Source organism: Lepisosteus platostomus, chromosome 5 (assembly GCF_059453375.1).
Source record: "Lepisosteus platostomus isolate fLepPlt1 chromosome 5, fLepPlt1.hap1, whole genome shotgun sequence".
NCBI lineage: Eukaryota > Metazoa > Chordata > Actinopteri > Semionotiformes > Lepisosteidae > Lepisosteus > Lepisosteus platostomus.
The window spans coordinates 42,867,733-42,880,043 of NC_142615.1; the positions used below are offsets into that span (position 1 = coordinate 42,867,733).

At 41.0% G+C, this 12,311-nt stretch overlaps 1 protein-coding gene and 2 non-coding genes across 3 annotated transcripts; 2 read left to right on the forward strand and 1 right to left on the reverse strand.

Annotated features, from left to right (window-relative positions):
• The first annotated feature begins 1,848 nt into the window (after positions 1-1,848).
• On the forward strand, positions 1,849-1,906 carry LOC148666803 (U7 small nuclear RNA). Its single transcript, XR_015938882.1, has one exon. It is a non-coding gene; the product is annotated as a U7 small nuclear RNA (small nuclear RNA).
• A 306-nt stretch (positions 1,907-2,212) lies between these two features.
• Positions 2,213-2,524, reverse strand: LOC148666804 (histone H4-like). Its single transcript, XM_088632656.1, has one exon. It carries the CDS (start codon positions 2,522-2,524, stop codon positions 2,213-2,215), a length of 312 nt encoding a protein of 103 aa, XP_088488782.1.
• A 7,295-nt stretch (positions 2,525-9,819) lies between these two features.
• Positions 9,820-9,901, forward strand: trnal-uag (transfer RNA leucine (anticodon UAG)). Its single transcript has one exon. It is a non-coding gene; the product is annotated as a tRNA-Leu (tRNA).
• The last annotated feature ends 2,410 nt before the right edge of the window (positions 9,902-12,311 follow it).

Genomic DNA, 12,311 nt, shown 5'->3' on the forward strand with positions numbered 1-12,311 from the left:
CTCAACCGCTGAAAGAGCAAACTGAAGTTATTTGGGCCCTGGAAGCACAGGACGACGGCGCCGGAGGGTCTCGAGCTCTGCACGGAGCCCCTCAAAATACTGGGGGTTTCCTTCCAGAGCCAGGACAACGAGACCAACAACTGGACCAAGAGGATCGCCAAGGTGAATGCGAAGCTGGGTCTGTGGAAAACGCGGTCGCTGTCCTACACAGGGAAAGTGATGGTGTTGAAAGCAGACATCCTGCCGGCTTTGGTTTACCTGGCGGTGGTGTACACGCTGCCAGCCAGACTCAGACGAGCGCTGCAAGGGATGATCTTTGGCTTCGTCTGGGGCGGCAAGTATGAGTACATCACGAGAAACCGGATGTGTCAGCCAGTCGAGGAAGGGGGTCGAGCTGTCCCACATTTCCCCCTGAAACTCAACTGCATCGTCTACTGCAAGCTCTGTCGGGCGCTGTGGGAGCCCATCGGCCACAAGTACCAGTACTTTGTCAGGCTGTGGCTCTCCGTCCCAATGAGGCACTTGGTCCAGTGGTCAAACACTGGGCCCAAGGCAGAGATGCGACCGGAGTTCTACACCCACGCTGTCAAGTGGAGCAGGAGGTACGAGGCCACGAGACAGCCAGAGCTCTGCACCAACCACAGAGCCCTGTACAAAGAGGTGAGGGGGCATTTGGTCGCTGACGAAAGGCTGCAGGTTCCCAGGGAAAGGACACAGCCCAAAGAACTTGACAACCAACTGAAGGACCTCAACTGGATGGCTGTACACAAGAAACTGGCTACCAGAATGGTCCTCTACAGACACTCCAGGAATCCGCATTGCCCCCGGTACACGTGTTTTGTCGAGGAGACTCAGGAACACGTGTTCTGGAGCTGCCCCTTTGCCAAGGCGGTGTGGGGCAGAATGGACAACATTATGCAACTCCTGGGAACGGGTGCGGTGCTCAGTTACCAGTACATTCTGCTGGGGGCTGGCACCCACCGGACTGGACAAGGGGACACAGGACCTGCGGGGGCTGCTGTTGTCCCTCACAAAACAAGGACTGTGGAAGGCGAGGAACACTCTCATCCAGCACAACATAAAGTGGGGAGAGAGGGAGATGCAGGAGAGGATCCTGGTGGACCTCAGGAGGAGGATGAAGCGCCACGTCGCCAAATGGGGTTTCCCCACGGCGAGGGAGCACTGGAAAGGACTTTGGGCCCTATACAGGGATTAAAGGACAATAGCGAGTGGTAGGTTTGGAGGGACTCTCTTAATTGCACAAATCCGCCCCCACTTGCAATGATTGTTAACGGACAATCAATCTCCGTTCCGCCGTTGTTTTTTATTACATGGAGTGTTAATATGTGTGAGATGTTCCTTTTGAAATGTTTTTTTTGCAGAATAAAGTATATTTTGTAGAACAAAAAAAATCTTATGACAAGGTTTACAAGTTATCTGTTGAACTACATTCTCATAGGTGTGGTCACATTCCAGGTCATTTGTTTACGTTTTTTGTTTCTGGAGCAACTGTTAGATGAAATGTGCTAATATGTAACCTAACTCCAGTGTGAATAACTAGAAGAGGAGAGCAGCTCCATTCCAGACCAAGGGAGCTTTGAGATTGGCTGGGCCAGATCTCTCATTTGCATATCTGATTTGGAAATATAACACTAAACCCCTTCTTGCATGGATTTAACTTGCACCCAAGAGTCCCCTACTGTGTATTGCTACTTATTTTTTTATGATAAGTGGTGATTACCAGTTGACAGGTTTTATTTGTTGAATTATAAATGGTTTTGTATTATCATCCTGAATGGCCTGTACTCAAGGTTTGGTAGGGTATGTGCTTTCATTTCATTTACCAAATGGAATTTTTGCTCTTTTAGTATTTGTCTAGAAGGCTTTCTGAAGTCAGAAAGCCCATTTATTTGGTGAAAAAAGATTCTGTATTAATATTAATATTTATCATACAACATAAATAGGGTCTTTTATGAATAAAAAGATCTTGCACTTGGAAGTCTTGATAAAGCTGTGTGCTTCCATACACTTGAGCAGTTTTGATTCCTAATATTTGACCTTAGGTGTGGGAACGGGTCTTTTTTGCAATTTGATTTCCAATTGATCAGCACAGTATAGAAAATAGACCCATAAAGCAACCTCAGCAGTGACAAATGTCACTGGGTCACTTGGGTTTATACGTCGGGGTCCGGTAGTGAAGCTCCGCTCCTGTTTAGCCTCCGAAGCCGTACAGGGTGCGGCCCTGGCGCTTCAGCGCGTACACCACGTCCATGGCGGTGACGGTCTTCCTCTTGGCATGCTCGGTGTAGGTGACGGCGTCGCGGATGACGTTCTCCAGGAACACCTTCAGCACCCCGCGGGTCTCCTCGTAGATCAGCCCAGAGATACGCTTCACTCCCCCACGGCGAGCCAGGTGGCGGATGGCGGGCTTGGTGATTCCCTGGATGTTGTCACGGAGAACCTTATGGTGACGCTTAGCGCCTCCTTTCCCGAGTCCCTTTCTGCCTTTGCCTCTTCCAGACATCTTCTAGTTATCAGCTGTGAACACGACACACACTGCTCATCTTTGATGTATAATAGACATCTTTCTTTGATGTCTATTATACATCAAAGAAAGATTTTTATAGGTGTAGAAACTAGTAAATAAAGCCAATGATTTGTTTTAGAAATGTATTCTTAAAATATACAATTATTCACACCTGAACAATATGTAGTTCAAATTATACATTATATACAATATAATTGTACATAATACAATATACATTATATACAATATTGTATTGAAATATCTAATCATCATAAAAAACACAACTAGTAAACTTCAGTTACAAATTCTAGTAACATGGCAATATATATAGTAATGACAAACACAAACTAATTAATTACTAACTAATTACATGAACACACTAATATTTAACTCAAAACCACATTTCGATTCAAATATAAATTTTTAAAATTTACAACTTCTTTATTTCCACGAAAATATTATTAATGTAGCACAAACGCTACTTTCTAATAAAGACCGAAAGAAACTGTTTGTTTTGTGTCTCATGGTGATCCTCCTCTCGATACTAATGAAATGTTTATGATCCCTCGAGAAATAAAAGGAGTTTAAAATCCTCATGCTCACCTATTGTATAAGGCTCTGCATGGCTTGGCACCTCAGTACCTGTCTGAACTATTATCGCCCTACTCCCCACCTCGCAACCTTCACTCTTCTAATTCTGGTCTCCTAACTGTCCTCCAAGCCCATCTTCACTTTATGGGTGACAGGGCCTTCTCCTGTTATGCCCCCAAGCTCTGGAACTCTCTCCCCAAGGATATCAGAGAGTCACCTTCTCTAAACTCCTTCGAATCCAGACTCAAAACCCTCTTCTTTAGAAAAGCTTTTACTTAACTGGTTCCATTCTTCACCACTCTGCTTTTCTTAGTACCACCATCAATGGTCTCCTCTATATATTGTAATTGTGTTTTATCTTGTGTATTCTTCTTATTTATTGTTGTTGTCATTCTGTAAAGAGCTTTGAGAAGCCACCTTAAAAAGCGCTATATAAAATAACGTTTATTATTATTATTACCTGTGATTTTGTGTGTTTGACTGATGGGCAAAGATCCCAGACAGTGACTGGATCCCTGGATCTCTTGAGTTCCACCAGCAGGATCAGGGAAAGGAATCCACATTGGTCCTGGTGGAGGGGAGACCCCATTACCTGTAAAGCGCTTTGAGTGGAATGTCCAGAAAAGCGCTATATAAGTGTAAGCAATTATTATTATTATTATTATTATTATTATTATTATTATTATTATTATTATTATTATTATTGTGTCTGAACATCTTTTCGAGGCTAAAAAATTAACTGGGATACTGTTGATATAAAAAAGTGAAATATACATAATAATAATAATATAATAATAAACTTTATTTTATATAGCGAATTTAAAAGTGGCTTCGCAAAGCGCATTACAGGATGACAATAACAATAAATAAGAAAACAACAATAAATAAGAAGAATACACAAGATAAGACACAATTACAATTACAACAATACAACAATAACAATAGAGGAGACTGTGGAAGGTGGTACTAAGTAGAGCAGAGGGGTGGAGAATGGAACCAGTTAAGTAAAGGCTTTTCTGAAGAATAAGGTTTTGAGTCTGGATTTGAAGGAGTTTAGAGAAGGTGACTCTCTAATATCCTTGGGCAAAGAGTTCCAGAGCTTGGGGGCAAAACAGGAGAAGGCCCTGTCACCTATACAACGTAGACGGGCTTGTGGGACAGTAAGGAGGGCAGAATTTGAAGAGCGGAGGTTGCGAGGTGGTGAGTAGGGCGAGTAGAGCCTTATAGGTGAGCATGAGGATTTTAAAATCTACGCGGAATTTGACCGGAAGCCAGTCCAAGGACTCCAGGATAGGAGTAATGTGAACACATGCACTAGACCTGGTCAGGATTCTGGCTGCTGAATTTTGGACATACTGCAGTTTGTTCAGAGTAGATTTAGATACCCCAGCGAGTAGAGCATTGCAGTAGTCAATTCGAGAGAATACAAATATGTTGATCAGCTTTTCAGCCACAGTTAATGATAGCATAGGGCGTAGTCTTGCGATATTTCTAAGGTGAAAAAAATATGTTTTTGACAGTATGCTGAATATGTGGGTCAAATGTTAAGCCAGAATCGGATATAACCCCAAGGTTTTTCAATTTTGATTGAAGCTCAAGTAGAGAGCCATAGGGTTACAGTACTGGCTTTACAAAGTTGATGGGGGGTACCAATAAGCATGACTTCAGTTTTGTCGCAATCACATAGCAGAAGATGGCTTCAAACTATCAACCTCTGGGTTATGGACCCAGCATGCTTCTGCTGCGCCACTGTCATAGATTCAACACACCTGCTCTATCTTTACTTTCTAAAAGTGCACCCGAGATGAAAAGTCTAAACGGTAAACCCAGACGTCACTTTGAGCTCTTGGTCTTTCATAGTACAAATCATCACACGCTACTCTACATGGGCTTGTCTTCAAGATCGTTGTGAACTAAACCTTCTGCTTTTCGAGGCAACTAATTCTTTCGTCGTTAATTCCCAAATCTTCAATGAGAATCAGTGAAACGAAAACCAAACACATCTATACACTCGCGTCCTAGCGTGAAAGAAAAATGATGGAAGCATTTGAGAAATAACAAGAGTAGTCTGAACAGCTCCAGTCTATCAACTGCTCTACAAAGTGATCGCTACTTCCACACCCAGTTTATAACACTGAAAACGACTCAGGAAGCACAGCAAAGTTCTAAAACCAGCGAATGCATCTGCATACATAAAACGTCAATTTTTCAAAAGTAAAATCTTCAGCTTTGAAATATTGTCATCCATTTATTTTAGTTTTTCTCTTTTTTACATAACATGCTTTCAAGAAATAAACTGTCTTGTAATGAAGGCTGCATTAGAAAATGTGCATCTTGTTAAATTAAAATCGGCACATCCCAGTGGGCGAAAGATGTAGAATATACAACTATTAAACGCATACCTTAGATGTATAAATGTGCTCCGTAACTGCTCTAGAATGAAATTCTAATATAAGTCTATCGTTATACGTCAATTATATGTCTATGGTTATATGTTCATTATACGTAAATGGCTGGAATTCTATTATACGGATAAATTTAGAGGACTATTACACATATATATATAGTTAAAGGTCTGTTATACAACAAAGACAGATTTTATAGGTGTAGAAACTAATAAATAAAGCCAATGATTTGTTTTAGAAATTTATTCTGAAAATATACAATTATTCACACCTGAAAAATATATAGTTCAAATTATACATTATATACAATATTGTAATCAACAAATGGCTAATCATCATATAAAACACAACTAATCAACTTCAGTTACAAATTCTAGTAACATGGCAATATATATATAGTAATGACAAACAAACTAATTACATGAACACGCTAATATTTAACTCAAAACCACATTTCGATTCAAATATAAATTTTAAAATTTACAACTTCTATATTTCCGAAAATATATTAATGTAGCACAAACGCTACTTTCTAATAAAGACAGAAAGAAACTGTTTGTTTTGTGTCTCATAGTGATCCTCCTCTCGATCCTAATGAAATGTTTAATATGATCCCTCGAGAAAAAAAAGGAGTCAATTTCCACCTGGAATGATTGATGCCCCATCATTTTGTAATATCCCCGGAAGTTTATACAGTAGAATCCTGGTTCGTTGTTTAAATTCAAGGTAAACAAGACTAAAGAAAGTAAATGGAAACTTGATGTCGAACTGGAATTGAAATCACCCGGAACATTTCACTACATTCAGCAGTACGTGCCAGAGAGTCACACTTGCTATCAGTTCGATAGATAAGTTATTAGAGCAGAGGACTGTAATAGAAACAGTGGGGAATCCTTAGGTCACTGGTTCGACTCCGGCTCGAAAAAAGGTGCTTTTTGTGTACTTCAATCAAACAGTTAAAATAGCCAATCTTATTCACCCAGACGTTGATCAAAAGCTCAGTAAACGACGAAGCAGAGGCTCTTGTTCCGAATTCAGCTCACGTCTGATTGTCTTGTTTTGGCCAAGATCTGATCTTTGAATTCAGGGACTACTCTGTCTGCTTTGTACAGTAATTCAAAAGTTGATACAAATGTCATGTTTGTATTGTAGATATAATGGTGTTCTCTGTTTTTAAAGGATAGGTACTTAATTGGCTTTAAGATTTGGTTTTGATTTTGTATCGTTGTATTATTAAGTTTGTGCTTTTTGTGTTTTTAACATATTGTGAACTTATTTTTTAAACAAATGCTTACAAAGGCAAACAAGGCACACATCTGTTTATACCAGCGGTGAATTGTACATTTTTTAAAGTACAAGCTACTGTTCACTTTTGGGAGTATAACAGGTTCGATATAAAGGGGCACAGGGGCGGAGTGGTGGCTCTGTGGCTCAGGATCTGCGCTTGTGACTGGAAGGTTGCTGGTTCAAATCCCGTGGCCGGCAGAGGAATCCTACTCCGTTGGGCCCCTGAGCATGGCCCTTAACCCTAACTGCTCCAGGGGTGCCGTACAATGGCAGACTTTTGCTCTGACCCCAAGCCTCTCTCCCCATCTGTGTCTCCATGGAGAAAAGCTGAGGTATGCGAAAAGACAAATTCCTAATGCAAGAAATTGTATAGGGCTAATAAAGAAACATTATCATTATCATTAAAGTGGCAAAAATATAAAAGTGGAAAATACCCCAGGCTGCGTGTAAAGGGCTCATTGTTTTCTTGTAAAATACGGCGTATTGTGCACGAAATGTTGCAGAAACACAATCTTTAAAGTGATATCTTCCCTTCCTCTCGTGGAATTCACACGATGTGAGCAATTGTTTTTGTTCTTTTTTTCAAGTTGCGATCCCAAGAGCATCAGACACACAGTCTGACAGTAACCAAACCAGGATGGATTCTGCTGGGAGCCGGACTGAGCTCATTCTCACTCCCTGTGCTAAAAACAGAATTAATTCTTCCCCGAACATCGCCTACAGCTGCTAGATGGTGCTCTGCGTCTTACTGCTCCGGCAATTGCTTTGACGAAAGACAGATCACTTGTGTGCTTTTAACCTTCTCGCAGCTACAGGTGAGACTGGCGCTCGCTATATGAAGGCACCCGCTGGTACACATTCTCTAACTTCCACAATCGCGACAGACTTCGCTTTAAAAAAAAAAAGTAGATATAGCCCTGAAAAAAGCATTAGCTTTATCAGTTTTTACATTAATCTATTTTGAATCAAAGTTTGATATTTTTTTATTTTTGATTGCATTTTACATTATAATAATAATAATAATAATCATCATCACTTACACTTATATAGCACTGTTCTGGATACTCCACTCAATGCGCTTTACAGGTAATGGGGATTCCCCTCCACCACCACCATTCTCCTGAATGATCACAGAGAGTCAGAACCTCGGTTTTACGTCTCAGCCGAAGGATTTTTAGCGCGACACACAAACCCTTTGTCTTTTTTAGAGTGATTTTTAAACAGACATAAATGTAGAAAATGTGTTTTTTTTAGTACTGCAATAGCAGGGTCAGTGGCGTAATGAATAACGCGTCAGGCCTCGCGTCAGAAAATTATAGGTTGGCCTGCCGTCTGGCTTGTTGCGTTTATACCACTTACATTCTTTTATATAAATGAACTGCACCTGAAAGCTATAGAAAACACTTTGGGTAAGTTGTCTGCAGCCTCATGCGAATTTCGACAACTTACCCAAAACACTGTACTGTCTGGAGATCAGCTCCAGCTCTGAACTCAATTGCAATGAAAAACCATGCGTAACAAAACTGGAGAACAGCTGAACTTGTGCTCAGGTCGGTGATGAGGGTTCAGAACTGTCGTTGTAATTAGCATGAACTGCACAGGCTCAGAATTAGACCATGTCAATTAGTCTGATCAGTGTAGGACACGTTAATGTAGAATTATTAATAGGTTTATTAGTTAGTTCAGGTTTACCCACCTGAACTAATGTAGAATTATTACTTGGTCTCTTGTTTGTATATAAATGAACATCTCTGACAACTTAATGTTAGTTTTACGATGTAGGTCAGGCGTTGACATATGCACGAGTATACGAAATGTCTCACTCCTGATTCAACTCATGTTCTATAGGAGATTGGCGATTCCTCCTGTTTCTCGTACAACCATATCAGAACAGAAGCCCGTGTCACCCAGCTGTGATTCAAGATCGACTCGCATCTTTATCCCTTTTTTGTTCGTGATCATTATTTTCTTTAATTATGATCAATATTGAACTTTTTCGAAATGAAATGACAATAATCAAACATGTAGGCAGATTTTTGAAAAGTATTCGGAATTGACAGGGTGCCCCTTTGGAACAGTCGTCAGAAAATGTGAGAAACTGAAAGTTATGTAAGCTCTCACACAAAGCATTGAAGATTGGAATCTGAGTGTAAAAAAGCTACCCGTCTTCCAGTGATAGGCAGGGATACACACCATGACTCGAATAGACTCAGCGAACTTTAACACCTATGATATTACGAATGCTTTGCATGTGTCGAATTTCAAGAAGGAACTACTACAACAGTTGTGGACATAATTCAACACCACCGGCAAAGTCCAATGCCGGCAACTTCTGAGAAAATAATGTTCACTCATGGAATTTGGTCTTTGAATGGCTGGCGGGAAAATTAATTTATACTCCTGTTGCACCCTCAGCTGAAACATGTTAATATAACAACGCAGATTTGTTGGAGAACCTGACAAGAATTATTGGGTTAGCACTGTATGTATTCTTGTATATTTACTTTAATTTTAATATAAATGTAAACATGCATGCTGTATAATCTATTGTAATTTTAAAATATGTTAGCTGAGGATGCGAGGAGGGCTATTATACCTTGTGAAACACGCAAGGAACTGTAAAAAAGGCTGGTATTTGAAAAAAAATTGGCAATCATAAGAAAACCACAATTTATGTGGTATTATCATCAATATCCTTCAAAATCTACGTTCAAATGAAGGATTTGAAGAAACTATGAAAAAAGCAACTGTAGTAGCAGAGGATTTTGATTTTTGCTCTTCAAGTCAGTAGATCACTGTAGAGTTGCACCCCTATAAACAGCACAAAGGATGAAACCCACCTCCTTCGTTATTGCTGGTTGTGCCGGTGAAAGTAGCGTTTGTGCTATTGAAAGCATCTCGGAAGATAAAGGTGCAGTCACTTCCACATGATATCATTAGATCCAACGACAAGAGCTGAAGCCCCCGGCATTTCCCAAGCCAGCAATGTGAGGAAGCTAAGCATGGGAAGGTAGCGTGGCCGAGCGGTCTAAGGCGCTGGATTTAGGCTCCAGTCTCTCTGGGGGTGTGGGTTTGAATCCCACTGCTGCCAAATGTTAATGTTTTAAGACCTGCAATACGATCAGTAAAAGTGCTTTTTGTTAGGCTGCGTAGGTGTTTAGAGATAGACTTTCTAAAAGACAGGCTGTCAGCTTAACATCAAGGCAGAAAAAATATTTTGTTTTCTCTACAGAAATTCTCTTTGGCACGTTCAGCTTTATGTAGGGAACAACGTCTGCCGAGATCACTTTTCTGGCAGTGCACATGATAGTATACCGGCAAGTACATTTACTGTAATATTGGCTGTGGTGTTGAGCTGCTTTTGTCTGTGAAACTTTTAATTCTTCACGCCGAATCGTTGGCAGGGGTAAAGCTTATTAAATCTTTGAACATAGCGCTCCATCAGAAATACTTTGTTTGTGCTCAAAAGAGATCAGAGGATTAACTTCATGAATTCACATAGCATACCTTACAGGAAAGATTTAAAAGGGCAATTGATTGTGCTTCCTGATGTTGTTCCTGTGGTTTCTTTGGGTACAAAGGTGAATGTTCTTTGACGTTCTGCTAGAGTATCCACTGGGTGGGCTTTATCAATTAGCTCGGTGTAGCGGCGAGGCTTATTAATAAGGCAGAATTAAGTGTTTCTGAGCTTTCCCAAATTAGGCCTCATCGCTCTGTTCATCTCTGTGGTGCAGCCACAGAGAAACTATTCATGCAGGCTGATTTAAGGTTTCCTTTGATAAGGTTTCCTAGGACAGCTCCCAAAGGGGGATGCACTTAGCTAAGCCTGGCTATCATGATCAATGGTCATCCATTGGCGCCTATCTGTCTAGGGAGTGCCAGATGGACATCTGGACTGCATTCCTAAGTGTCAGGAGTATGTGACTCATATCTCACCTTGATCAACCAATCAGGGACTGGTAGGGCCGAGTAACCCACATGGGACTCTGATGCCCATGGAACTTTCAGCCAATCAATGAGCTGAAGTTCCTCCAGGTAAAAACAGGCAACACAGAGAGCCTGAGAGATTCAGGAAGATTCTGGGGAGGGTTCTGTGGACTTTTCTAAAGGGAATTCAAAGGAGAATTCCAGGGCAGGACGGCCCAGGAGCAGAAGGCTCCCAAGGGCAGGACATTCTCGCAGCGCGCCTCCTGACCATCCTGAGACTCAGCCTGGACACCAACCGAACGGCCAGTGTGTCCGAGTGCCAGAACTTTCCTTTGTTCTAAGAGTCTAGAGCGGAGGTTGGCAGAGAGTAACCAGAGGATCCACCCGAGGTTAGCACCAGCAGCAGGCCTCGTGAACAGGTCAGAACTGTGGACAGCTGAATCACTATTCAGAACTAGCTCTTCATCGGGAACAAACCGGTCCTTTTCCTGACTTGCTGGGATCCACAGTCATCTTTTCTCCTGTGCACAAACTTTGCTAGTTAAAGCCAACACTAACTAGCCGGTCAGTGAGCATCAGCAGCGCACCGTCGCAAGCTGCACAGCACAGTCTGGCACCTAGCCAGAGAGCGCGGATTGGATAGCAACAGCCTACAACATTTTTTTTGTGCCCGCAGGAGATCTGAATCCCCAGAGATTGGATGAGTATTCAACTTCAATGCATTACAACTCGAGAATTCAATTGTTATTCCAACCAGTTAATATCAATTTAATTCCTAAGAGTTATGTACTTGTTTTGAGTATCCAATGTAGAAGTTATAACCAAGTGCATTTACGAAACGGTCTAAATGAATTATATACTGAACGTATGTCCTCTTGATATATGTAACTCTTTGTAACTGACTGAATATATACCTTTTGTATTCTGATAACCCTCTCGATAAGATCTGTTAGGTTTATATGCATATTCTATGTATTAATAAATGTATCCTCGTGTATTAGTACCTGTGTGTGTGTGTTTTTTCCTGTGCTGTCTTTTAAAACATATAAGATCACGAGTTTACAGATTTCTCCAAATAACAACTATACATTTTAACCCAGCGGTTAGCATTCTTTCAATCCAATAGTTTTACTCTGGGTAAAAAGCAGCGCAATATACAGAGAGATGATATTCAAATATTTCAACGTTCTTATTGGATTACCTGTATGGAGATATCACTCAGAATTCCTAATATGATTTTGAGTTCAGTTTTGCTTTACTACTTTCAGAGTCTTTTATTGACCTTGCTGAAGCAGAGAAGTGACATAATCACAAATGCGACCTACCTGTGCTGCTGTTTCTGGTTAATAATGCTTATTGCGAGGAAAAAAAAAAAACAGCTCCTTGCATTAAGAGCAAGAGCAACCAACGCGCTCTCTTGTTGAGTTGGGTTTTTTCCGTGGTGCTCTTCCTCAGATACAAAGTTATTTGGGGAGCAAAGACCTCTGAGAAGGAGCTTGAATCCGTCAAGAACTCAGAAATTCTAATATCGCACTACCGTCTTGTGTACAGAGATCTGCTTCTTCCTTTTTGAG